The sequence below is a fragment of the Myotis yumanensis genome, unplaced genomic scaffold (genome assembly GCF_028538775.1).
Source record: "Myotis yumanensis isolate MYYU_CA2020_CCGP unplaced genomic scaffold, mMyoYum1.0.hap1 SCAF_2, whole genome shotgun sequence".
Classification (NCBI taxonomy): Eukaryota; Metazoa; Chordata; class Mammalia; order Chiroptera; family Vespertilionidae; genus Myotis; species Myotis yumanensis.
The window spans coordinates 20,513,746-20,541,711 of NW_027223753.1; the positions used below are offsets into that span (position 1 = coordinate 20,513,746).

The 27,966-nt window shown below is 42.8% G+C and overlaps 1 protein-coding gene across 3 annotated transcripts in view; it reads left to right on the forward strand.

Annotated features, from left to right (window-relative positions):
- The window catches only part of KPNA6 (karyopherin subunit alpha 6), a 41,166-nt gene extending 14,282 nt beyond the window's left edge, over positions 1 to 26,884 (forward strand). For all 3 annotated transcript variants that reach the window (XM_070404611.1, XM_070404612.1, XM_070404613.1), the window contains exons 2-14: positions 5,193 to 5,326; positions 6,983 to 7,075; positions 7,483 to 7,582; positions 8,433 to 8,527; positions 9,230 to 9,361; positions 11,122 to 11,210; positions 11,878 to 11,977; positions 12,284 to 12,447; positions 12,865 to 12,943; positions 15,118 to 15,243; positions 15,542 to 15,669; positions 20,730 to 20,908; positions 21,728 to 26,884. In XM_070404611.1, coding sequence (XP_070260712.1) covers positions 5,193 to 5,326; positions 6,983 to 7,075; positions 7,483 to 7,582; positions 8,433 to 8,527; positions 9,230 to 9,361; positions 11,122 to 11,210; positions 11,878 to 11,977; positions 12,284 to 12,447; positions 12,865 to 12,943; positions 15,118 to 15,243; positions 15,542 to 15,669; positions 20,730 to 20,908; positions 21,728 to 21,915 — 1,607 coding nt within the window. In that variant the 3' untranslated portion in view covers positions 21,916 to 26,884. The remainder of the gene's footprint in view (positions 1 to 5,192; positions 5,327 to 6,982; positions 7,076 to 7,482; positions 7,583 to 8,432; positions 8,528 to 9,229; positions 9,362 to 11,121; positions 11,211 to 11,877; positions 11,978 to 12,283; positions 12,448 to 12,864; positions 12,944 to 15,117; positions 15,244 to 15,541; positions 15,670 to 20,729; positions 20,909 to 21,727) is intronic.
- The last annotated feature ends 1,082 nt before the right edge of the window (positions 26,885 to 27,966 follow it).

Sequence of the window (27,966 nt, forward strand, 5' to 3'; positions counted from 1 at the left end):
GGGAGAAAGGGAGAGAAGCATCAATGATGGGAGAGAATAATTGATCACCTGCCTCCTGCACGTCCCACACTGGGGATCAAGCCTGCAACCTGGGCATGTGCCTTTGACCAGAAATTGAACCATCATCTCCGGGTTCATAAGCTGATGTTCAGCTACTGAGCCACTCTGGCTGGGCCAGGAGATTTCTTTTTAAACTTTAATCACAGTCACCCCACCCACTCCAGAAAGAGGGCAGTATTATATTAGAGTTAGTTTTTTCTTTCTGTGTGCCTATAAAACTTGTTTTTCATCCCTTTTGCAGTACTTTTAGTATCTGCTTCAGATTAGAAATTTGTAGAATGGGAAATATTTATAAAAGGGAAACCTACTTAGTAAGGATTCCTCTGCTCGTACTTTAACACAATCAGCTTCACTTTTTCAATTTTTATCCATTGAGCCAAACCAGCTAGGGCTACTTTTTCAATTTTTAAAATACTGAGATTGTTTTTAAAATATTGGGTAAAGTATGATAAAGTCACTCCAGCCACAGGAGGAGGCAAGAACAAGTCTTGGAAGGAAGGCGTGTATTATACTTAGTGGTCTCAGAGAGGATGTCACAGAGGAAAACACCAAGATGGTGGAGAGGCAGAAGGGACAGGAGCCAGTGGAAGGTTAAGGCAACAGCCTTTATTAGGGTTCCCAAGGGAAAGTGAAGGCAGGGCAGAGTAAACAGTTTAGGGTTAAGCTAGTTTGAGTCATTCTGGACGGCTTTCGTCAATAGTAGTCTCTAGTTGCCTACTACATGGCCATGGAATATTTCCTCCTGGGGTCTGCCTACAAGCTAGATAGAGGAGATATGGCTTTTGATTGGTTAGTTTGCATATCAAAGTTATGCTCTTAGGCAAGTTATCTTTAGGAATTAGTAGGCCTGAGAAGGGCAGTCTCTCCCTGAGTCTGTAAGGCTCCCAAATACCAGAATATCAAGAATATAGAAAATAAGAATGTATAGTTAGTTTAATAGGCCCTGTAATGAATGAATGCAAATAGGTAAATATAGAATCTAAGAAAATATAGAACAGGGATTCCATGTCAGATTTAATTGCAGGAGGTATGCTACAATCTTAAAAAAAAATTGTGTGTGGTAAAATATAACAAAATTCACCATTTTAACCATTTTGAAGTATACAATTAAGTAGCATTAATTACATCTACAGTGTTGTACCACCATCCCCACTATTTCCAAACTTTTCATTACCCCAAACAGAAACTCGACCCAATTGGCAATAATTCCCCATATACCCCTCCCCAAGTATCTGATAATTTCTAATCTATTTTCTGTCTTTATGAGTTTGACTACTCTAATTACCTCATATAAGTGGAATCTCATATTTGTCTTTTTGTGTCTGATTTCTTTCAATTAGCATACTATATTTGTAGCATATGTCAGACCTTCATTCCTTTTTATGGCTGAATAATATTCCATTTTATGTATATGTCACATTTTGTTTATTCACTTATCTGTTGGTGGATACCTGGGTTGTTTGTTTTTTTTAAAAATATTTTTATTGATTTCGGAGAGGAAAGGAGAGGGAGATAGAAGTATCAGAGATGAGAGGGAATCATTGGTTAGCTGCCTCCTGTAGGCCCCCTACTGGGGATGGAGCCCACAACCCGAGCATGCGATACTTGTCTTTCTCTGACTGACTTATTTCACTTAGCATGATACTCTCCAGGTCCCTTATGCTGTCTCCAAAGAGATTATTCTTTTTTACTGCTGCATACTATTCCAGGGTGTAAATGTACCACAGTTTTTTTATCCACTCCTACTGATGGGCACTTGGGCTGTTTCCAGATCTTAGCTATTGTAAATTATGCTGCTATGAACATAGGGGTGCATATATTCTTTCTGATTGTTTGAGTTTCTTAGGATATATTCCTAGAAGTAGGATCACTAGGATAAATGGCAGTTCCATATTTATTCTTTTTTTTTTCTTTTTTTTTTTGAGGAAACTCCATACTGTTTTCCATAATGGCTGCACCAGTCTGCATTCCCATCAGCAGTGTACTAGGGTTCCCTTTTCTCCACATCCTCACCACCATTCTGATAGGTGTGAGATGATACCTCAGTGTCATTTTAATTTGCATCTCTCTGATGATCAGTGACGTTAAGCATTTTCTCATATGTCTCTTGGCCATCTGTATATTCACTTTGGAGAAATACCTATTTTGGTCCTTTGCCCATTTTTTAATTGGATTGTTTATCTTCCTTTTGTTAAGTTGTATGAGTTCCTTATATATTTTGGATGTTAACCCTTTATTAGATATATCATTGCCAAATATATTCTCCCATAAAGTGGGCTCCCTTTTTGTTTTTTTGATGGTTTCTTTTGCTGTGCAGAAGCTTTTTATTTTGGTGTAGTCTCATTTGTTTATTTTCTCCTTTGTTTCTTTTACCCTTAAACTAGATTTTTTAAAAATACATTTTATTGATTTTTTTACAGAGAGGAAGGGAGAGGGATAGAGAGTTAGAAACATCGATGAGAGAGAAACATCGATCAGCTGCCTCCTGCACACTCCCTACTGGGGATGTGCCCGCAACCAAGGTACATGCCCTTGACCGGAATCGAACCTGGGAACCTTCAGTCTGCAGACCGACGCTTCTATCCACTGAGCCAAACCGGTTAGGGCTAAACTAGACTTTTTAAAAAATATTTTTTTATTGATTTCAGAGAGGAAGGGAGAGGAAGAGAGAGATAGAAACATCAGTGATGAGAGGGAATCATTGATTGGCTGCCTCCTGCACGTTGGACCAAGCCCGCAACCCGGCACGTGCCCTTGACCGGAATCGAACCTGAGACCCTTTGGTCCACAGGCTGACGCTCTATCCACTGAGCCAAACCAGCTAGGGCTAAACTAGACATTTTTATTTTTTTAAAAAAATATATTTTATTGATTTTTTACAGAGAGGAAGGGAGAGAGATAGAGAGTTAGAAACATCGATGAGAGAGAAACATCGATCAGCTGCCTCCTGCACATCTCCTACTGGGGATGTGCCCGCAACCAAGGTACATGCCCTTGACCGGAATCGAACCTGGGACCTTTCAGTCCGCAGGCTGACGCTCTATCCACTGAGCCAAACCGGTTTCGGCTAAACTAGACATTTTTAAAACAACACTGTTTTTACTTGAAAGAATGACTGACAGAAAAACTCATTATTCACACTTAGGTATTGGGCAGACATTTTCTTAAAATGCAAGAAGTCAGGCTTCAGCCAATTTGGCTCAGTGGATAGAGCGTCGGTCTGCGGACCAAAGGGTCCCGGGTTCGATTCTGATCAGGGGCACATACCTTGGTTGCAGACTCCTTCCTGGCCTGGGCCCTGGTTGGGGTGTGTGCAAGAGGCAACCAATTGATGTGTTTCTCTTACATCGATATTTCTCTCAGTCTTTCCCTCTCTCTTCAAATCAGTGGGAAATATCCTTAGGTGAGGATTTAAAAAGAAAAAAAAATAAGTAAGTCAGTATTTGTTGCCAATGATAAAATTTTAGCTTCCAAGCAAAAAAAGAATTTCAGAAAACTTATATCTACCACTTAAGCTCAACAACTTTCCAAAAGGTTTGTAATAGAATAAAATGGGGGTGGGGGTTGCGAGTGGAAGACCAGCATAATAAAAATGGTTAAATTATGATACATTTATGCAGTGAAATAATGTAACAAGAAAAATGAATGAAATACAGCTCCATAAAAAAGGTGAGCCCTGGCCTGTGTGGCTCAGTTGGTTAGAGAGTTGTCCTGTGCAACCTCGGCATATTGGGATGACACTCTAACCAACTGAGCTACCCAGCCATTGCCCAGGCATATTAATAATATTCTAGTTCTTAGATTTGGTGGTGGGTTTACAGATTCTCACTGTATTATTTTGTTTGGTAACAACATTGTTTCCTTTTGTATGTATCAGATATTACAGATTCATTTTAAAATTGGGTCCTTTTTAAACAATACATGGTATTCCACTGAATTTGTATGTACTATAATTATTTCATTTGGCTAGGTTAAATATATTTGAGTTTATTGGGCAAGTCATATAACTTTCTCATCATGGAGGTGATCATAGCTTATGAGCATTTACCATATTATGTTCTAAGAAGTACTTCACATGTATTAACCTATTTAATTTTTCTCTCTTTTTTTTGATTTGAGAGAGAGAAAGCAACGTCAATTTTTTGTTCTGTTTATTTTTGAATTCATTGGTTGATTCTTGTATGTATCCTGACCGGGGATCAAACCCACAACCTTGGCATATTGGGCCGACACTCTAACCCAGCTGTTCTCAACCTGTGGGTCGAGACCCCTTTGGCGGTCGAACGACCCTTTCACAGGGGTCGCCTAAGACCATCCTGCATATCAGATATTTACATTACAATTTATAACAGTAGCAATATTACAGTTATTAAGTAGCCACAAAAATAATTTTATGGTTGGGTCACAATATGAGGAACTGTATTTAAAGGGCCAGAAGGTTGAGAACCACTGCTCTGACCAACTGAACTGCCCGGCCAGGGCACTTTTCTAACAACTCTATGAAGTAGGAACTATTATGTCCCTGTTTGAAAGCTAAGCTCCTACAGCATAGAGGTTAAAGCAACTTATTGAAGGTTTGCACAGTTAACACATTGAATGCGGGAAACATATTTATACATTTTACGTTGACTGGGAGTAAGTAGAGAGCAGGACACATATTAATACGTTTTTTTTATAGACTAGCGGTAGAATGCGGGTAATGTATAAATATGTAAACTAAAGTTATCATAATTTTACTGAACGTTGCCATTTGCGCAAAAAAATTAGCAAAAATGGCCCTCGCCATGTGCCACCAGTTAGCGCCTGATGAAAACTACCCGCATACAATGTGTTTTAAGAAGCAGAGAGCCAGAATTTGAACCCTCACAAACTGCCTCTGGGGCCTACACATTTAACTATTATGTTTATATCAATTGCTATAATTACACTTAGTTTAACCAGCTTATTATGATTAAAGGAAACTGTTTTGGTGGTGGTAGAGGTGTCAAGTGTGGTTAATGAGATTATTATGCTTCCTTGAGAATCTGTGGTCTCCCTGAGTAAGGGAGGGTGGGTAGAGACAGGAGCCCAGGGAAAAGGAAGTGTCTTCTTAAGAGCCTTTGCCAATGTGTTCGTATCTTCTCTTCTTCTAGAGACCATGGCAAGCCCAGGGAAAGACAATTATCGGATGAAGAGCTATAAGAACAATGCCCTAAACCCTGAGGAAATGAGGCGAAGAAGAGAGGAAGAGGGCATTCAGCTTCGGAAGCAGAAGCGGGAGCAACAAGTGGGTTAACCCGAGTATTCTTTATTTTTCAAATTTATTCTTTTATATGTTTTTAAAGAGAGAGAGAGAGAAACATCAATTTGTTCCACTTATATTTTTTTTATTTCAGAGAGGAAGGGAGAGGGAGATAGAAATATCAATGATGAGAGAGAATCATTGATCGGCTACCTCCTGTGTGCCCCACACTGGGGATTAAGCCTGGAACCTGGGCATATGCCCTGACTCAGAATTGAACCGTGACCTCCTGGTTCGTAGGTCAACACTCATCCACTGAGCCATGCTGGCCGGGCTTCCCAAGGATATTTTTTCCATTGATTGTTTTTGTTTGTTTGTGGTTTTTTTTTCCAGAGAGATTGGAAGAGAGGAACAGGAAAGAGAGAGAGAAACATTGATGTGAGAGAGACACATCAATTGGTTGCCTCCTGCACATGCCCCAACTGGGACCAGGGATCAAACCTGCAACACAGGTACATGACCTTAGCCGTGATTAAAGGGTGACCCTTTGGTGCTCTAACCACTAGACCACACCTACTAGTACCATTGGTTGATTCTTATGTGCCATGTGTGGGGATCAAACCCATAACCTTGGCATACTGGGACAACACTCTTACCAACTGAGCTATCTGGCCAGGGCCCAGAGTATTCTTAAACATGTTGTTCAGAGAAAGAATCCAGCTGCCATGATTGGTCTCCATCTTGCACTCTCACCCTCCTTTAGGAAAGTAGCTAAGCTGCCATGTTTGACAGCTTCCTTTGTTGTAAAGAAATGTTGAAAGCTTTGAGAAAGAGAAAATCAGCCCTAACTAGTTTGGCTCAATGGATAGAGCATCTGCCTGCGGACTCAAGGGTCCCAGGTTCAATTCCGGTCAAGGGCATGTACCTTGGTTGCGGACACATCCCCAGTGGGGGGTGTGCAGGAGGCAGCTGATCTTGATGTTTCTCTCTCATCATCGATGTTTCTAACTCTCTGTCCCTCTCCCTTCCTCGCTGTAAAAAATCAATAAAGTATATTTAAACAAAAAAAAGAAAGAAAATCAATCCCTTATTCTTTTTTCATAACAGCAGCATCATTTCTGTGTTCAATATAACATTTTGGTTCTAGCCCCTTATTTATTGCCTTCTCTCTTCTTTACCCTAAAGTCAGTGTTAGGCCTGGCCTTCAAGGCCTAGCTCCAAGCCTGACTTTTTAAGAGGTTCATCCACTATTCTGGGCTGCCTTATTTCTCTTTCCTGGGTCCATTCTTTGTAAGTCTCCCTAGAACTGAGAGTTTATTAATAGCTCATCATTTGTGCTCTTTCACACACCCACTAAATTGGTGCCTTGCCCAAACCTACATGTAGTCACCTAACCTGCTTTTGCCTACCCTCTTGCTTTACCATTATTCCTTCAAAGCCTTTTATACTCTTCACCTTTTATACAAAGGGCATTAGAATCTTTAAAGATTTTTTTGCTTATAAAAATGAAAATAGTTAGATAAAATAGAAAGTAAAGCTCTTGAATATCTTTCTATGCCAGTATGTTAAACTTGGCATTTTCTCAACCATGCTAGCATTTTCTTGAGAGTTTTGCCATAATTTAACATTAGGTTATTCTTTATTGTTGTTGTTTTTGTTTCAGTGAATAGTCTTACCACCATCTCTTCTCTTCACTTGCAGCTATTTAAACGGAGAAATGTAGAGATGATTAATGAAGAAGCTGCCATGTTCGATAGTCTCCTCATGGACTCCTACGTGAGCTCTACCACTGGGGTAAGGCCCTTGCTTCGGGCAGGCCTGGGAAGTACCTGCTTCTACAAAACAGAAATTGGGCAGTTCACATCATCTAGTAGTTTTGCTCACAACCATGCAAAGCTCTTTCTTCCACGGGCCCTTTTGTAGTGGTCAGCTTTAAGAGACCACAAGGATTTATCTCTGATAGAGACACCTTAGGAAACACTTAAAAGGAAGCCATCAGTTGCCTCAAAAGTAAGGAATTATTTTTCAAATGTCCCGACTTGAAGCAGCCATGGATTAAACCAGCGCATTCTCCTGAGCCTGTCTGTTATGCTGTCCTCTTGCCCTCAACTCTTTACAAAGTAGGATGCCACACAGGATTATGTGCTCATGTCTGACTCTAGTGTTGGTTTGCAAAGCCTTGAACCTGTTTTATATTCTAGGAGAGTGTGATCACAAGAGAGATGGTAGAGATGCTCTTTTCTGATGACTCTGACCTGCAGTTAGCAACCACACAGAAATTCCGGAAACTGCTCTCTAAAGGTACAAAGCCTGGCCCACCCCCAAAGAGACCAACTACATGATTTAGTGTCTTGTTTCTTCTCACCGACCTCATCAACCTACCCCCCTTCACTCATTCTGCTTTGGTATTTAGAGAAGCCAGGCACATTTTTACCTTTGCACTGGCTATTCCTTCTACCTGATACCCTCTACTTGACATATCTGTGTGACAGCTCCCTCACTTCTGCGATCAGATCCTACCTTCTTGATGAAGCCTACCCTGATATCCTATTTAAAATTACAGGCCTTCTCCCAACCCTTGGCATTTTTAATCTTTTTACCTTGCCCAACCTATTCTTTTTTTCCTCATTATATTTATTACCTTCTATCAACAGAATCTCTCTCCTCACTAGGATGTAAGCTCTGTGAGAACAGAGACTTTTGGTTTTGTTCACTACTGTATCCTCAGTATCTAGAACTGTGTCGGGCACATTGTTCATGCTCAGTAAAAATTTGATAGTAAAAATACTTCTTGTCTCAGTATATGAAGCAGCTTTCCCAATAAAGGAATGCTGGTCTTAGAAGGAAAATGTGTAGACTAGGGTTGCTCATCCCTTGGGCTTTCTTCTCTTCCTTCCTTACTTGCTTAGGTAAGTAAGGTTACTTACTTGCCTAGGTTCAATAAGCCAAAGGTGAGTATACTTAAATTAGGATAGGCTTTACTAAAGAGCATCCCAACTGCTTCATAGAGGTCAAAGATGACCAACTGTTGTGAAAAACACCTCACCCAAAAGGAGTTTGAGCATGCTCATAAGGATGGTCAGGACCCCAGTGGATGCATCAGCCAAAGCCTATCCTGACTTTTCCTCTTCTTCCTTTCTCCCTCTTCCAGAGCCTAGCCCTCCAATAGATGAAGTTATCAACACGCCAGGAGTGGTGGATCGGTTTGTGGAGTTTCTGAAGAGGAATGAGAATTGTACATTACAGGTGAGCTCTGGGTGGAATGGTATCAGATGAAAGCCCTCCTTCAAAGAAATTGCAGTGGGATGTTTCTATAGACACATCTCTTAGGAAATAGACAAGTAATGTGAGGAAACATTTAAGAGAAGCTATCTGTTTGTTGCTCAGAAGTCTTAGCCTCAAATAAGAGAGCCCAGATCTCTTTTCTAAAATAATGTCAAAGAAAGATACCAGAATATAACAGATGGACTCTGTTCAGTTATAAATCAGAGGTTCCAGTTCACTTCCACATTACCTGTGTGACCTGAGGCAAATTATTTAGCCTCTGGATTTTTTTTCTCAGAAATGGGTGGTGAGTCAGTCTGTTGGAACTTGCTAGAAACTCAGCTGAAAGGGACTTTAAGAGATCCAGCACACGCTAATCCTGGTTTCAGTAATGAAGAAAGGGAATCTTGGGAAATAAAAAAATTATTTGCTAAAGGACTAATTGGTGCTGTAGTGGTGCAGTTCTAGACCTGGACCATTGAGGCCCACTCCCGGCTTACCATTCTGTTATGTCACTGCCAATACCTCTTCCTGCCATTTAAACGGGGAGCCGAAAAGGCCTGTGTTTTGATTGATTGATTGATTTATTAGTCAGGAACAAGAGGCTTACTGCCTGAGCCAGCTGGTAGGCATAGCTGCCCTCTCTGGAATGACTTCTCAATGATGGTTTAATCTCACTTTCAGTTTGAAGCTGCCTGGGCTCTAACCAACATTGCCTCTGGAACCTCTCAGCAGACCAAAATTGTCATTGAAGCAGGGGCTGTCCCCATTTTTATAGAGCTGCTTAACTCGGACTTTGAGGATGTACAGGAACAGGTAATGCTCAAATTTGGCTTAATTCTTTTTAAAAAAAAAAGACATTTTTAATTGATTTTTTTTTAAAGAGGGGGAGGTGAGGGGGAGCGGCAGAAACATCTATGTGAAAGCAAAACATCAATCAGCTGCCTCTTGCATGCCCCCTACCAGGGATTGAGCCAGAAACCCCGGTGGGAATCGAACCGGCAACCTGTTGGTGCACTGGACAGTGCCCAACAGAGCAACCCACCAGCCAAGGCTGGCTTAATTCTTGATAGTACCTGTGGTATAATACAAAATATGTTTGGTCTTTGCCTCCAGTTCTGGCAAAAAGCTCCTAAAATTCTTCGAATTTTCTGAGTGATGGTAGTGTCTTTTGTTATTTATAATGAGCCCTTTTGGAACATACCTGAGTCTATGCTAATGAGATGGTTCAGGGTATGGCTCCTTAATCTCAGGATTGGGGGGGAAGGGGGAGGCTGGTCATCAGAATGACCAAACATAGGATTAGAGGGTGGGAACTCTCAGCCCCAACTCCCAAAACCTTCCCCACCCATCCTCCCCCAACCTCCCAGGAAGGTTAGGAGAGCTAGAGATCTGGTTATAAAAACTCTTAAACAGCGATTATTTAGAGAGCTCCCAGATTGGTGAACACATCAATATGCTGGGAAGATGGGAAGCCTGGAGAGGACATGGAAGCTCTGTGACACCCCCACTCCTCACCCCATACCTTGCCCTATGCATCGCTTTCATTTAGCTCTTCCTGCGTTGTAGCCATTATAATAAACTGGTAAATAACTAAAGTGTTTCCCTGAGTTCTGTGAACCTTTAGTGAATTATTGAACCTGAGAAGGGGATTGTGGGAACTCTCAAATTTATAGCCAGTGTGTGGTGCCTGGTGTCTAAAGTGGGGGCAGTGTTGTGGACTGAGCTTTAACCTGTAGGGTTTGCGCTAACTCCAAGAGTTACTGTTAGAATTTAGTTGACTTTTTGGGCACTTGGTGTGGAAAAACTCCACACATTTGGCATCAGAGGTGGTAGTGGAGAAAAGATACCCCTGTACCCACTTCTCAGTACCTACAGATCATAGAGATAAAGATACAACTTCCATTTCTTCTACTGGATATTTGCTGTTGGCCAGAAGTAGAGAGTGGTACTGGGATTTTTTTCCCTCCATTACAGTAAGGTAGGTCCTGTGAGAGTACAAGAGTGCACCTTTTCAATCACTTTCACCTTTTGTGGAGATGGGGCTAAAAAGGCCTTGGTTAGGCTTCTCTGGCTGCAGTACAGAGGTCAACCTGTCTTTGCCACTGAACCAGGAACCCTCATAATAAAGGCCTTCATAGAGCAAGTGCTCATAAAAGACACCAAAAGGGCCCTGGCTGGGTTGGAGCATCATCCAATATGCCAAAAGGTTGTGGGTTTGATTCCTGGTCAGGGCACATACTTAGGTTTCGGGTTCAGTCCCCAGTTGGGGTGTGTAGGGGAGGCAACCAGTCCATATTTCTCTCATATCGATGTTTCTCCCTCTCTTTCCCTTCCTCTCTAAAAAATTTTTTTTTGATCAGTTAAAAATATATCCTTGTGTGAAGATGAAAAAAACAAACAAAAGTACATTAAAAATAAAAAAGAGTCAACAGAGATGGCACCTGAGTTTATTCAGTGTGTCTTGGGCCTTGATATGGTTTTCATCTGATTATTGGTGGGTACTCACTGTACGGTTGTAAGTATAAAGAAACCATTAGGCTCTGTGGGTGACAGTTTCATCATCCCCTTTTCAGGCAGTCTGGGCACTGGGAAACATAGCTGGAGACAGCTCCGTTTGCCGAGATTACGTCTTGAACTGTTCCATCCTTAATCCTTTGTTAACGTGAGTAATTAATGATCACCTGCACCTGAGGCGTCTGTAGGGCAGCCATGTGGTAGTTCTTTTGGGGGAACTTACCTCAAGATGGTAAGTAAAGATAAAAAGTACATTTTGATTGCCAAAGTAAAAAGTATCATTTAAGAGCATGAAGATTATGCTGCTGGTCTGTGCCAAGGTGGATCTTGCGCTTCCTCACTTCATGGCACCGTGGAATCTTATTTTGGTCATACCTGCCTTATTTTTGAGCCAGCGAGAGAGGCAGAATTAGCCCATCTTGGAAAATCTAGCCTTCTCTGCAGAATACATTGATTTGCTATGGGTTTATGCATAGGGACATTGGAAAGCTCCGTTGTAAACCGCAGGTTAAAGTCCCCATGAAGGGTCATCTGGACCCTTCCCCCACCCCTTAAAGTAGAGCTACATTACATTTAAACCAAAATAAATGGATGAACTGTTCTTCAGAGAGCACAATCTCATATCATAATCCTCTGGGCCTGCAGGTTGGCCTCCCAGCACAAACAGGCAATTAACTTAGGTCTATGGGTAGGAAGAAACTGAGGCTGCTAGAGTCTTAGGGATCTAATTGGATTTGCTCCTGGGGTCCATTGGCAACAACCCTATGCCAAGGACATCATTGCTCAGGATCTGGCTTTTTTTTTTTTTCTTTCAGGCTCCTTACAAAATCCACACGACTGACAATGACACGGAATGCAGTCTGGGCCCTGTCAAACCTCTGCCGAGGGAAGAACCCACCTCCAGAGTTTGCAATGGTGAGAGAGTGTCTTACCGGTTCCTGAGGGATAGTAGGTTCCTTCATGTGGATGAATTTTTATGTGGGAGTTTTCAAGTCTTTGGGGAACTCCTATGAGTCTCTAAATCTATGGGAGACTTCAAAAGGCTATTGTCAATGAAGTAGGTAATCTTCTGTGCATAGATGGGAAAGTGAAAAGTTAGGCCTGATGGCTTAATGTTGTAGGGATGTCCAGGGCATAGAATTACTTGTAGAGGCAGGGACAGCAGTGTTAGTAGTAGTAGAGCTGATATAACTTGAGTCCCTCTCACTCTGCTTCCAACAGGTCTCCCCTTGTTTGCCTGTGCTGTCTCGCCTCCTCTTCAGCAGTGACTCAGATTTGCTGGCAGATGCTTGCTGGGCCCTTTCTTATTTGTCTGATGGCCCCAATGAGAAGATCCAGGCGGTCATAGACTCTGGAGTCTGCAGGAGATTGGTAGAGCTTCTAATGTGAGTGGTCTCAGAAAGGGTACAGATTCCCTAATCTTTTCTTTTCTTTTCTTTTTAAAAAAAATATATTTTTATTGATTTTAGAGAGGAAAGGATAGAAAAAGAGAGATAAAAACATCAATGATGAGAGAGAATCATCAATTGGCTGCCTCCTGCATGCCCCCTACTGGGGATTGAGCCCACAACCCAGGCATGTGCCCTTGACCGGAATCAAATCCAGGACCCTTCAGTCCGCAGGCCGATGCTCTAGCCACTGAGCCAAACCAACTAGGGCTCCCTAATCTTTTCCAAGCTCAGACTAAAGAATTGCTGCCCTATCTCAAGATCTGGAGCCAGGAGAGTGCTGTCAGCCTTAGTGGTCAGCAGGGCTGAGTACTATGTACTGTTTTTTACTCACCAGTTCTCCCTCCTCTGCAGGCATAATGATTACAAAGTGGCTTCTCCTGCCCTGAGAGCTGTGGGTAACATCGTCACTGGGGATGACATCCAAACCCAGGTAAGGAAGAAGAGAGCTGCCTGTGGACAAAACCCTTCCTTACCAAGAACTTTGGGGCTGATGGGAGGCAGCATAGACTAGGAGAGAAAGCATGGGCTTGGGTGAAAATTTCCAACTCTGCCACTTGCTATATGATCTCGGGCAGCTTGGTTGCCTTCATTTTTTTCTATAAATTGGAAGCAAATTATCATTCATTCTGTGCTTTTGAAGGAACATTAAATTAATCTAACTTAGTACCTGGGACATTGTAAGCTAACTGTTAACAGTTTTTGAGTCCTGGTCCTTTCTAGATATTAAAAGGTATGAAACCTTACCCCTAATTCCTAGACCTTAGGATCCTATAGGGACACTACCTCCTGTTAATCTAGACAGGGAGGGCACAGTAAACGGGTTCTCTTCTGTTCAAAGGCTAGGAACCTGGGTTTTCTTTGAGTCTTAAGTAGTTGACATAATTCTGTGGGATTCTTGACAGTTTTTTATAGGTGATCAAACCCACACTCATTTTCTAGGCCATTCTTATGTGTGCATATGTGAGCAAATATTCATACATAAAATTTACTGGTTTAGCCATTTTCAAGTGTACATTTCGGTGTCATTAAGTACATTCACATTGTTACTCAACCACCATCACCATCCATTTTCTTTTCTTTTTTTAATATATTTTATTGATTTTTTTACAGAGGAAGGGAGAGGGATAGAGTTAGAAACATCGACGGGAGAGAAACATTGATCAGCTGCCTCCTGCACACTCCCTACTGGGGATGTGCCCGCAACCAAGGTACATGCCCTTGACCGGAATCGAACCTGGGACCCTTCAGTCCGCAGGCTGACGCTCTATCCACTGAGCCAAACTGGTTAGGGCGCCATCCATTTTCACAATCTATAATAATAAAAGCATAATATGCTAATTAGACTGGACGTCCTTCCGGACAAAGTCAGGGCTGCAAGGGAAGCCCGGGTCCTGGGTACCAGAGGGAAGCCAGTACCAGCAGCCAGGGGAAGGAAGGCCTACTCTTGCATGAATTTCCTGCATTGGGCCTCCAGTTTTTTCATAATTTCAAACTGAAAGCCTGTACCCATTAAATAATTACTCCCCATTTCCTCCTCCCCCCAGCCCCTGGTAACCACAATACTACTTTCTTCGTGAGTTTGACTACTCTAGGTACCTCATATAAGTGGAACCATATATATTTGTTCTTTTGTGTCACCTTATTTCACTTAGCATAATGTCTTTGAGGTTCATTCATATTATAGCATGTGTCAGACCTTCATTCTTTTTTATGTGTATACTAGAGGCCCTATGCACGAAATTTGTGCAAGAGTAGGCCTTCCTTCCCCTGGCTGCCGGCACCGACTTCCCTCTGGCACCCAGGACCCGGGCTTCCCTCACAGCCCCAGCTTCATCTGGAAGGTTATCTGGAACAACATCTGGTCTAATTAGCATATTATGCTTTTATTATTATAGATAATATTGCATTGTATGCGTACACATTTTGTTTATGCGTTTTATGCATCTGTTGATAGACACTTGGGTTGTTTTCACCTTTTGGCTATTGTGAGTAATACAGCATTGAACATTGGTGTTCAAGTTATCTGTTTGAGTTTCTGCTTTCAGTTCTTTTGGATATGTATCCAGAAGTGGAATTATTGGATCATATGATAATTTTACGTGTAATATTTTAAGGAATCACCATATTTTAGGGTTTTGCACAGTGGCCGTACCAGTTTGCATTCCCACCCTCAAAGTACCAGGTTCCGGTTTTTTCCATATCTTTAACACTTGTATTTTCTGGGGTTTTTTTATAGTAGTCATCCTAGTAAGTGTAAAGTGGTATCTCATTGTGGTTTTGATTTGCATTTCCTAATGATTAGTGATGTTTGGCATCTTTTTATCTGCTTTTTGGCCATCTATATATCTTCTTTGGAGAAATGTCTATTCAAATCCTATGCCCATTTTTAAAATTGAGTTGTTTGTTTCTTCATTGTTGAATTGTAGAAATTCTTTATATATTCTTGATATTAATTCTTACCAGGTATTTGTTTTGCATATATTTTCTCCCGTTCTGTGATTTAGCTGTCCACTCTATTGATGGTATCTTCTGATGCATAAAAGTTTTAAATTTTGATTAAGTCCATTTATCTAATTTTTGATGCCTATGCTTTTGGTGTTCTAGGTCATTCTCAACTGTTCAGCACTCCCTTGCCTCCTCCACTTGCTGAGCAGCCCCAAGGAGTCAATTCGGAAAGAAGCTTGCTGGACCATTTCAAATATCACTGCTGGCAACAGGGCTCAAATACAGGTAGAACAAGCAGAAGGGAAGTCGGGGTGGGTACGTCAGGTGGGAAGGCATGGGGACATGAGAGGTTGTAGAATATTTGCTTCTAGAAGAATTTGTTCCCCTTTAGAAATTGGGGTCAAAGATTCTGTGTAGTGGAAGCCAGTTTCCCCCACAGTCTCTCATCTACATAACAAGAACAAAGGAAGACTCCCAGGAAGGGAAGAGGTCTCAATCTTAGCTGATTTGTGGGCTGGATTTGATTTCTCTTCTTGAAGTGACTTACTTTCTCCTCCCCATCCCCACCCCAATCCTCTCTCAGGCTGTCATAGATACAAACATCTTCCCTGTGCTGATTGAAATTCTTCAGAAAGCAGAGTTCCGTACAAGGAAAGAGGCAGCCTGGGCCATCACCAATGCCACGTCTGGAGGAACCCCTGAGCAGATCAGGTATCATGTTTTTTCCCCCCTTGTCTGGAGTGATATGTATGCTCTCCTTCTTTCTTTTCTTTTTTTTAAATATATTTTTATTGATTTCAGAGAAGAAGGGAGAGAGAGAGAGAAACATCAGTGATGAGAGAGAATCATTGATTGGCTGCCTCCTACATATCCCATACTATGGATCAAGCCCGCAATCTGGGCATGTGCCCTGACTGGGAATGGAACCAGCAACCTCTTGGTGCATGGATCAGCGCTCAAACACTGAACTGGCTAGGCAGCTGCAATACGTTCTAACTGCTAGAGTGGCACTGGAGTCTGGAATAGATACCTATAGACCATGTACCTCTTTTCTCTCCTGGAGAACGGAAATCTGTGATACAGACATCTGTCTCCTACCTCATTCTCCACACCAGAGACTATATGTAATTGTCAGTTATCCATGCAAATGAAGGAGAGCCATGTTATGGTTCATTCGCATCAGCTTCTTTAGGAAATCATTTTGGGGGGTAATACTTGGGAGAAACAAGAAGAAAGTATTTTGTGTATGTGTGCTTGTTTTTTTGGTTTTTGTTGTTGTTTTTTGTTGTTGTTGTTTTTTTAGTTTCCATTATCAATATGAATAGGAGTGGTGGGAATTAGGCAAGTGTCTTGCCCTTAGTAAGGGGATATATTCAGTACAGTCATTCACCACTTAATGACAAGAATACGTTGTAAGACTAGGGAATTTTGCCATTGTGCAAACATCACAGAGTGCACTTAAACAAACCTAGATGGTCTAGCCTACTCCATACCTAAGCTATATGGTATAGCACACAGTTCCTAGGCTACAAGCCTATCTCTACATATAAAAGGCTAATATGCAAAGTGTCCCCTCCGGAGTTCCACCGGGAGACTGTAAGTTTGATTGCTTGCTATGACGTGTGCTGACCACCAGGGGGCGGTGGGAACGAAGGAAGGCCCCAAGTTGGCAGCCAGAAGGCCCCTATCGGCCCTGATCGCCAGCCAGGCCTAAGGATCCTACCCGTGCACGAATTTCGTGCATCAGGCCTCTAGTACTACATATTACTATACTAAACAAAATGATGTGACATGGTAAACATGAGATGTGTGAGTCTGCTGCCAGCATAACAGTTATTGTTTGACAGCAAACTTTTTTTTTTAATTAAATCTTTATTGTTCAGATTATTACATTTGTTCCTCTTTTTTCCCCCCCATAACTCCCCTCCTCTCAGTTCCCGCCCCACCCTCCGCCCTCACTCCCCACCCACTGTCCTCATCCATAGGTGCACGATTTTTGTCCAGTCTCTTCCCGCATCTCCCACTCCTCTTTCCCCCACAAGAATAGTCAGTCCATTCCCTTTCTATGTCCCTGATTCTATTATAATCACCAGTTCATTCTGTACATTCTGTACATCAGATTATTTATTCACTTGATTCTTAGATTCACTTGTTGATAGATGCATGTTTGTTGTTCACTATTTGTATCTTTACCTTTTTCTTCTTCCTTTTTCAGCATTTTGTATAATACTGGTTTGGTGGTGATGAACTCCTTTAGCTTTTCCTTATCTGTGAAGCTCTTTATCTGACCTTCAATTCTGAATGATAACTTTGCTGGATAAAGTAATCTTGGTTGTAGGTTCTTGGTATTCATCACTTTGAATATTTCTTGCCATTCCCTTCTGGCCTGCAAAGTTTCTGTTGAGAAATCAGCTGACAGTCATATGGGTATTCCCTTGTAGGTAATTGACTTTCTTTCTCTTGCTGCTTGTAAGATTCTCTCTGTCTTTTGCTCTTGGCATTTTAATTATGATGTGTCTTGGTGTGGTCCTCTTTGGATTCCTTTTGTTTGGGGTTCTCTGCGCTTCTTGGACCTGTATGTCCATTTCTTTCACCAGGTGGGGGAAGTTTTCTGTCATTATTTCTTCAAATAGGTTTTCAATATCTTGCTGTCTCTCATCTTCTGGCACCCCTATTATTCTGATGTTGGTACGCTTGAAACTGTCCCAGAGGCTCCTTACACTATCTTCGTATTTTCGGATTCTTTTTTCATTTTGCTTTTCCGGTTGGGTGTTTTTTGCTTCTTCGCATTTCAAATCTTTGACTTGATTCTTGCGCTCCTCTGGTCTGCTGTTGGGTGTCTGTATAATATTCTTTATTTCAGTCAGTGTATGCTTAATTTCTAGTTGGTTCTTTATCACAACATCAAGGGTCTCATTAGATTTCTTGAGGCTCTCATCAAGTTTATCGGCAGTTTCTAGAAGATTATTGAGAGACCTTAAAAGTGCGTTTTTTAGCTCTATATCCTCCATTCCTGTCATGTTTCTTTGTCTCCGCATTTTTTATGCTTTCTTGGTGCACCCCCTTGTGGTCTTTGTGGGCAGTCTTGTTGTAGTTAAGCCTTGATTGTTGTCGGCAATACTGGGTGTAAATTGACCTCCAGGCTAACTGGCTATGGGAGTCAGCTGTGTCTGCAGTGGGAGAGTTCATCGCTAGGGCGGTGCTAATCTAGCCTTTGCCTGAGGCTATCCGGCAAATGCCTCTGTGCAGGGCTTGGGCGGGGTGGGTCCCAGGAGATCTACAGGACGGGCGGGGCGAGCAGTTATGGCTGCTCTCAGTTTCGTCCCCAGCAGCTCTGTAACCGGCTGCAAACCCTGGAGAGAAAGCTGCCTTCCCGTTTCTCCCGTTTGAGCCTGGGTCCCTAGAGACTCGCCCGGATCTGGAGCTCAGAGTCTGAAACTCCCTCCCGATTGAAAACAACAACCCCGCCCTCCGCCTCCGGCCCGCTCCACATGCACTCCGCACCTTAGTATTTCACTTCAGCACTGCGCCTCCTCTGAGTCTGGGTATGGTTTCCTCTTTCCTCCTAGTTGTAGAACTTCCACTCAGCCAGCCTTCCTGTGGTTCTGGATGATGTCCGTTCCGTCTTTTAGTTGTATTTTTGAAGTGGTTGTTCGAGGCAGCAAACTCCGGCGATAACCTATGCCCCCATCTTGGTTCCGACAGCAAACTTTTTTATAACCAGAAGAGTATTCTTTTTTGTTTCTTTATTTTTATTAAATTTATTGTGGTGACATTGGTCAACATGAACATATAGGTTTCAGGTGTGGGTTTTTGTGTTATAAGATCTGTTTATTGCAGCACCATGTGCCCACAACCCAAAGTCAAATCTTATACTGTCACCGTATATTAGGACCCCCCCCCCAGAAAGAGTACACTTATAACAATAAAAAGTACCGTATAGTAAACACATAAAGCAGCAACATATTTATTTATTATCATCAAGTATTATGTATTGTACATAACTGTGTATGTTTTACACAATGGCAGTGCAGTAGGTTTGTTTATACCAGCATCACCACAAATAAGTGAATAATGTGTTGTGCTATGATGTTATGATGGCTACGATGTAAGTGATAAGAATTATCTGGTCTGTTATAATTTTTATGGGACCATCATCATATAGTCTGTCATTGACCAAAATTTTGTTATGCTGTGCATGACTGTATACATAAAGCTTTAGGAGTAAAGGGATAGCCATTAAGTTAATCTTTGAAGGATAAATATAGGGTTGTAAAAGGCCTTTAGGGTTGGAAAAACATAAGTAAATTACAAGAACCAGAAACTTGGAGACCTTTATTTTTTTAATGTATTTTTATTGACTTCAGAGAGGAAGGGAGAGGGAGAGGGAGAGAGATAGAAACATCAATGATGAGAGAGAATCATTGATTGGCTGCCTCCTGCATGTCCCCTACTGGGGATTAAGCCCGCAACCTGGGCATGTGCCCTTGACTGGAATCAAACCTGGGACCCTTCAGTCCGCAGACCGACACTCTATCCACTGAGCCAAACCAGCTAGGGCACTTGGAGACTTTTACATGTTTGACTGGAATGTAGAGTGTTTAGAAGGGAATGATGGGAAGCGAAGCTAGAAGAGGAGGGTAGAAGCCAGATTGTAGAGGGTCTATATTGTCATGCCTGTAAAGCTTGTACTGTGCAAACTTTTAAGCAGAGAAATGATGTGTTCAGAGTGGTAATATTACAGTAAGGAGACATTAGAGATGAGGAGAAGGAATCATGGTAGCCTTCCACATGGAAATGAACTAGACCAGTGATTTTCAACTGGTTTGCCACAAGAATTTTTAAAACATGCAGTACTATGCCCGGCTGTGTGATTCAGTGGTTGAACGTCGACCTATAAACCTGGAGGTCACGGTTTGATTCCTGGTCAGGGCACATGCCTGGATTGCGGGCTCAAGCTCCAGAGTGGGGTGTGATCAATGATTCTCTCATCATTGATGTTTCTTTCTCTCTCTCCCTCTCCCTCTCCTTCTCCTTCTTCTTCTTCCTTCCTCTCTCTCTAAAAATCAATTTAAAATCTCTTTTAAAAGTGTTAAAAACAAACAAAACAAAACAAAAAATGAAGTACCTGACAATTTAGTCAAGGGCACTGACCTCTTTTCCCCTTAGATTGTCAAATACAATTGACAACAGCCAATACAACAATATCTGTCTGGTGTGAATGAATCAAAATTATGCCTTTCATTTTTGTCAGATAGGCAAAAATTATATTTTTGGTGTGCCACAGAATTTTAGTAATTAATTCATGTGTGGGAAAGGTTGAAAATCGCTGAACTAGACCATTAACATTGGGAAGGTAGAGAGATTGAGATAAAGGATGGGTGGTTATAAAGACTCAGTAAGAGTGGATTGCTCAGAATGTTGACATGCATGAAGGAGATCCACAGGCATCATAGTACCTGCCTAAGCACCTCCCTTGCACTGCATTAATTTTTTTCTTTTTCTTTTTCCTTTTTTTTTTTTTTTTTAGCTAAAGTAAAGGTTTATTACAGAAAAGCTCCCTGCTGCAGGGAGAGGACCCAAACAGATTGCCAGGGCAGTTCCTTTGTCTAAGGGTTAATAATATATGACCTGCTAACTTTCCATTGGTTGGTTAGAAAAATTCGACCCTAGCATCATCCTTATATTTTAAACTTCAGGGTTCCCACTCATTTCTCCCCTCCCCCCAGCCCTGCATTAATTTTAGAACTTGCCTGGTCTCTGGTCCTCAGGTACCTGGTATCACTGGGTTGCATCAAACCCCTTTGTGATTTGCTGACTGTAATGGATTCAAAGATTGTTCAAGTGGCCCTCAATGGACTGGAGAACATCCTTCGGCTTGGAGAACAAGAGAGCAAGCGCAGTGGCTCAGGAGTAAATCCCTACTGTGGCCTCATCGAAGAAGCCTATGGTATGTGTCCTTTCCCAACATTATCTTTGACTTAAGTAGAGAGGTTATAGGTCAGAGTCTCGGGACTGTACACCTCCAAAGTAGTACACATATGTGAAGGTGTATGTTTAGAGTCATCATTGAATGCAAGGTTCTATCTCATCAGTTCCTTCTTCCTCTCAGGGGCAGTAGATCAGTTCTCTTTCAGATGGGCTCTACCCAGCAAGTAAGTATAATACAGATGCAAAAAGAAAGCTCCAGAACTGATAATAGGACCAGGCACTGGAAGGCATGTTTTTAGCTGAGCTTATAGCAAGTTCAAGCAAAAGTACAAGATGGACTCATCTCAGAGATTCAGAGAAGTAATTAAAACCAGAATCAGGCCCTAGCTGGTTTGGCTCAGTGGAAGAGCATAGGCCTGCGGACCAAAGAGGGCCAGGTTCGATTCTAGTCAAGGGCACATGCCTGGGTTGTGGGCTCGATCCCCAGTAGGGGGCGTGCAGGAGGCAGCTGATCAATGATTCTCTCTCATCATTGATGTTTCTATATCTCTTTCCTTCTCCCTTCCTCTCTGAAATCAATAAAAATATATTTTAAACAATAATTTAAAAAATAAAAGCATAATTAGGACTAGAACCTCTGATTTATAACTGACATATGGTATTTTTCCTTTGGGGTTATGTAGTTTGGGAGGGAAATCTTGGCTTTCCTCTTTCAGGTCAAAAAATAAAGATTCGATCATATTGCTTGTATTTATAAACAGGAACATACCTCAGGTAAAGGAAAATAGAAAAGCACTTATGAAAGTTGACTCTCCCTCCTTCCTTGTTACCACCGTAGGTTTGGATAAAATTGAGTTTCTCCAGAGCCATGAGAACCAGGACATCTACCAGAAGGCCTTCGACCTCATTGAGCACTACTTTGGTGTAGAAGATGATGATAGCAGCCTGGCTCCCCAAGTGGATGAAACACAACAGCAGTTCATCTTCCAACAGCCTGAGGCCCCCATGGAGGGCTTCCAGCTATAATGTCTGCCTCCGGGGAGGGGATGGGATGGGAAGCACCACCAACCAGCGGAAAAGCAGCCCTCTGGTGGGCGGGAAACCAGCCCCCCACCACCAGCCACCACACACCTCTGCTGCCCTGGAAACTGTGCTCTTGACCTGCTCCACCCCCTTCCCTTTGAGGGAGCACCCTCTGGACAGACAGAACCATCTGAGGCTCATATTTGGGTTTTGTGACAAGAAGGGGACGTGTTGGGTTTTTCTTCCTTACACTCTATTTTGGCTGCACATATGTCTTTAACCCAGGAGCCCAGGGTAGACAAAGGAGGACTGAGGTAATCAATTTTGCACCTTTTTTATGTTTATTTTTTCTTTAGTAGTGACTTCCTTCCCTTTTATCTTCCTTCGTCCTTCCCAGTTCTCTGCCCTGATTTGTGTAACTCTTATCTTGGGTACTTGAGCAGATGGAATATTCCAGAAGTAGGGGGTGGGAGGGGAGGAGAGAAATCCCAAAAAAGTATTCTCACTCTGACAGAATATTAATCTTGTATGCTTGGATTGAGTTATTTAATTTTTTTCTTTTGCACATTTTTCTTGTATTAAGGTTGCTCTTTCCAAGAACCATGAGTTCCTGGTTTTAGGAATCCCAGCTGCCAGCATTGTCTGGGACTAGAGGCTGAGGGGGAGGTCACCATAAGACAGGGCCCTTCCCCCCACCCCTCTCTAATCTCTGCCCAGACCTCTTTAGTTTGGGAGATCCCCCTCACTCTCCTGGGCAACTACACCAGTGGGAGTGGAGGGGAGGAGCACAGGCCTTTCAGACGGGGCTTCCCATGTGTCGCTACTGATCCCATGTTTCCTACCCACCTTCCAATGGTGCGACCCAACTTCATTTGTTTACTTGAAAATTCCCCTCGGAGCTGAATGAACCTCTGAGGTAGCTGTATTTTCTCCTAAGCACGAGACAGGGGGCTGTGATCCTTCCTTTCTCCTGAGGAGAAAGTCCTTGCTCTGGTGACCCATAAGTTGCAGAGGAGGTTGGAGTGAGAGTGTCATGTATTGGGATAGCCAGGGATCCCTACCTTTGGCCTTTCTTCCTCTTCCATAGTTGGATCATGTATATTTTATTTCCAAAGGAGAGAATGTCAAAAAGTTCTGTATTTTTTTATATTCTATATATTAGGTAGGTCAATCTTAATTGGTCTTGAGAGGAAGAACTGTAATTTCTATTAGTAGGGTACTGTGAGGAAGACCACAAAGAAATGTGGAAGCTCCCTCAGGAGGCCTGAGCTTGGTCCTTTTCTTCTCTGCTTGGATTCTGGGCCACCACTGGGGACCAACCCTTAGCTCTGGAACCTTTATGTAGCATGTCAGCCTGGTCTGATTGTCCCAGTACCTGAAGGAAGCGAGGATGACCCAGGGTGTGGTGAAGTATAACACTCTAATCTTTACTGTGAGCATCCTGCTTGCATCAGAAAACCCAGAAAGTGTCTGCCTTCTTAGATTTGGTCTCAAAAGACCCTTGTTCACATAAGTTATCACTCATGGCTGACTTTCCTATTATCACAGAAACTTAGCAGCCTCAGGACTTTTGTGAGAGTTATCGATATCTTCCCTGTTTGGGATCCTTGTACCTGGTTTGGGTTTTGCCCTTCCTTGTGACAGTTATAACCCTAGTGTCTTTTTTTCTTTTCTCTTTGAATAAAGCTAGTGCAGTGCCACAATGGCTTGCCTGTGCTTTTGTGAATTACATATGAGAGCAAAGCCCAGTGGTTGGGGATGGGGTGGAGGAAGTTGTCAGATAAGTAAGTATAGACCAACATTGAGAAGGCACAATCTGCTCTGCCCCTGCTTTCCTCCGTGGTCAGTCAGTCAGAGGTGCCCTGCTCTAAGCTGTATTTTCCCTACCCCAGAAACAGTGCCATTCTTGCTTCCATTCCTACACATCCCTGGCTCAGGTGAAATCCATGCCCCTCTGCTTACAAGTCTAAGATTCAGGTGCTCACTGTCAGCCTTGAATTTGCCTTCATTCTGGTTTGAGATCCAACTCCATAGCCATTTTCTGAGAAAGGTGGTTTGAGGCTATAGCTTGTCACTAAAGGTGTGTCAGATGCTACTCTTCAGCTTAGGAATGTGACTCAACCCCCAGTCTCCCAGGTAGGCAAGAGGCAGCACCTTTTCCACTTGGCCTGCTGACTCCATTACAAACTCTTCTATAGTCAAAGAAAAACTCCGCTCTCACCCCTACCCCCCATCCTTGTCCAAAGGGGAAAGAAAGCACTTTAGTGGGATCTACTTTGTACATGTTAAGCAATAGTTAAGTCCCTGACATTGGGACCAAATTCTTACTGTGAGACCTACACACCCTGCTTTTCCCAACTATTCCTCCAAAATCTACTTTCCCTTCAGATCTGGGCCCTGTACCAGATGGAAGACTTGATCCTCTGGCTGCTGCTTAAAGCCAGTTTTCCTCAAAGGCTGAAGTCTCCCAGGGCACAACATGAGGACAGATTTCTCATCAGCTCAAAGTGGCCTCTCGGAGCTTTCCTTTGTTAGTGTCTTCCTCAGACCATGTTTTCCCATGATCTTCCTCTGACCCCTCTCCGTCAACAGGCGAAGTTCTTCCAGCCGCAGAGGCAGTGTTTCTTTTGTGTTTCTCCTCTCCTTTGGCCATCTTGGGAAGCAAAGTAATATTTCTTTAACCCAGGCTTGACAGCCACTCTTCATGGACAGCTCCCATCTGGACTCCGGACCCTGGCCTAGGTGAGGTCAAAGGCTTTCAGGTAGATTTCTGAATTGGTGTTGGCAGGGATGGAGGGACTGCCAGGCTGCTATAGGGAGTAGCCTGATAAGACATGTTTTGGAATCTTCATATGTTGACACATGACTGGTATGTCCACTTTAAGATCTCTGGTGGGGATGGAGGTTTCTAGGTGTGGAATAAGGGGATAAGGAGCCTTTTTCTTAGCTAAAGTATTCAAATACTGTTTTGAACAGTGCCAGCTATTCTTTATTGCCAGCCCCTCTTCATCTTCCAGTACTAACAGGGCCTCTTGTCCTAGAAGTCTGCCCACATTTCTAAGGTCTCCCCAGTGACTACCTGGTCTTGGTGTTGGCTGCACCTTCTGATAGAACCACATGGGTTCCACCTCAGCTGGCCAGCCTGGTTACTTGGGTCCTTGGGTACAAATGGCCCTTCCAAGGAGCAGGTGTTAATGACTTCGGCTTTCAGGAGCCCTTGGTGTTCCCCATTACCTACCTAGGACCCTTAGGTCTACCTCCTTCTACTTATTCTCCTTGCTCTGGAAGCAACTTTCCAGAAGCCCAATTTTTTGGAGCTGAACTGCACAGAGTATAGCTGCTACTATAATTAGTCAAGGAAGAGCAAAAGAAGGCTCTCAGGCACAGACTTTTCTCTCAAGCCAAACCAGCTTAAAAGGAAAAACGGTGTACAGAATGAAATGGATTTCCATTTTCGTGTCTGCCTGCCTTCCCCTTCATCCTAGAGTTACTCCTGTTTCTAGCATAATAGAAGGGAAGATGAATGCCTGGCAGTACTTCCCTCCTCATTCCACATACCCCTCTTTGAATGCCTCAGCTCATATGTTGTGGCTACATATCCTCTCCCAAGACTCACTCAGCTTGGTGTCCATCATCTTGGGTATTCCTCTGTAGATTTGTCTTGTGGGTTCAGATTCTGGATTCTCAAATGAAGGCAGGAAGCCAGATTCTCCAGGTCCCTATAGGCCCTACAGGGACCTGTAGGATAAACAGGCTGCCTGGGGACCTCAGGAATGTGTGTGACTGCCTGCCTCCCTGGCAGGCTGGGGAAGGGTGCCAGGCCCAATGCCACAGGAAAATGCTCATAACCAGTCGCAACATCTTCTACAAGTGAGTGTGAGACTGAGAAAATGCTCAGAGTAGGTTTCTTCCATAGCCGTTTTAGGATTCTAGACCAATCTTGTCCAGTATTGTTTCTGTGTCTTAACTTTGGGATTCTTTTGTTAAACCAACAAGCTGAGATTTTGACCCTGTGGGGATTCATGTCATAGGCACTAGCTGCTCTTTGGCCAAGGCCTTCACAAATGATTCAGTAATCCTTTTGTCTATCTGCCAGCCTCGGATTAAGACCATAGCAAAGGAAGAATTTGAGGTCAGCACCAACCAAGTCTGAATTAAAGCTGTTATATTTCCTTTGGGGGCATTTTGCCTCAGGCCTGGGCTATTTGCAGCATTAAATTTTGGGCTCAACACCACAGGAGAAAGATTTGTGTAGTGTTACAAAGGTTTGTGTAGTTTGGGCCTACCTCGCTATTTCTGGGCCAGCCTGACTGCTGATATCCACATTAGAACATACCTGAACCCCTTTGCTAAATGCTAGATCCCTGCGCCCCTGTGTAGGTCAGATTTTCAGCCGCTGGGTTTTAGGACAATATCTTGCCATTCCCTGGGAGTAGTGAAGGAAGTCAAATCTCAGATCCTGAGGCTGACTGGGAACCTCTGACTCAGGATGGCTTTAGAGAGTCCACATCTATGAGAACCCTCAGGCCCTGTAGTTGGGTATTGACTCTTTAGCCAACTTTTGTGGGAACTGCCTTTGAATGAGCCACTACAGAAGCGAAGGTGGTGTGAGGTCCCAGCCACGCAAAACAAACCAGATGTCCTTCAACAGCAGCTTGGGTTCCCAGTACAGACCCTGCAAAGGTGAATCGAACCTTTTTCTCACTGGTTTTCCTTTCCAAATTCATTTGCTTTTCATTTTCCAAGAACTGTAAACTCTGGCTATTTTCTATGTTCTCAGGGCCCCTGGGTAGACAACAAAGCTTGATTTCAGAGCAGACATAGGCCAAGAAACCATGGCATTGAGTGTGCTGAGTCCAGACAAATGATATTTATATACACATCCAAATTTGAAGAGAAAATGTATTTCTTTAGGTTTCAAACACTGTAATAGAAATAAAGCAAAAATAAAAACCTGTTGCAAAGTTCTAAATTGTCTTCTTTGGGATTCTTCTAGAATGGATTCTTGTGATGTGAATGGGAGAACATGTTTAAACCTGTGACTTAACAGTGGAATTAAGAATTGGTAACAGCCTACTCCTACTATAAAGATGTTTTTAAAAATCAGCTTTATTGAAATATAATTGGCATTAAATAAATGGCACATATTTAAAATGTACAATTTGATAGGTTTTGACAGATATGTAACCATGAAAGCATCACATCAATGAAGATAGTGAACATATCCATCATCTCTAGAAGTTTCTGTGAGCCCCTTAGGAATCCTTCTCATCCAACCTCCAGCAACCACTGCATTCTGTCACTATAACTTAGTGAGCCCATTAAGGCCATACAGCTCACTGATTCGCTTTGGTTTAGATCAATTCCTAAAGCAAAGATTATAGACAAGCAGCCAAAAAATTGATTAACCCAAAAAGAGGATTTTGGTTAACTGATAGTGTGTTTCAGTTTTAATATGTTGCCAACATTCTATCCTATCTAATAAAAGACAAAAAGGGTAATTAACCGTGCCTCCGCTACACTTCCCATTGGCTAATCAGTGAGATAAGCAAATTAACCGCCAACAAAGATGGCGGCTGGCAGCCACGCAGCTGAAGCAAGCAGGAGACTTGCTTGCTCCAGTGATGGAGGAAGCCAAGGTTCCCCGCCTGCTGCGGCCTGCTTTAAGCTCCGAAAGCAACAGCTCCAAAAGCAACAAAGTTTTGATTATTGAAGCCAAACAAACCCCAGATACCTGCTTTCAGCCAGCCGCAGCCTCAGAGCTGGAGCGAGCAGGACAGCAACAAAGTTTCAATTATAGAAGCCAAACGAACCCCAGATACCTGCTTTCAGCCAGCCGCAGCCTCAGAGCTGGAGCGAGCAGGACAGCAACAAAGTTTCAATTCTAGAAGGTAAATAAATCCCACAATAAAAGAAAAAAAGGAGAGGCTGGGAGCTTCAGTTGCCGGCCAGCCTGAAAACGGCCCTCAGCCCCTCACCCAGACTGGCCAGGCACCCCAGTGGGGACCCCCACCCTGAAGGGGATGTGACCAGCTGCAAACAGCCATCAGCCCC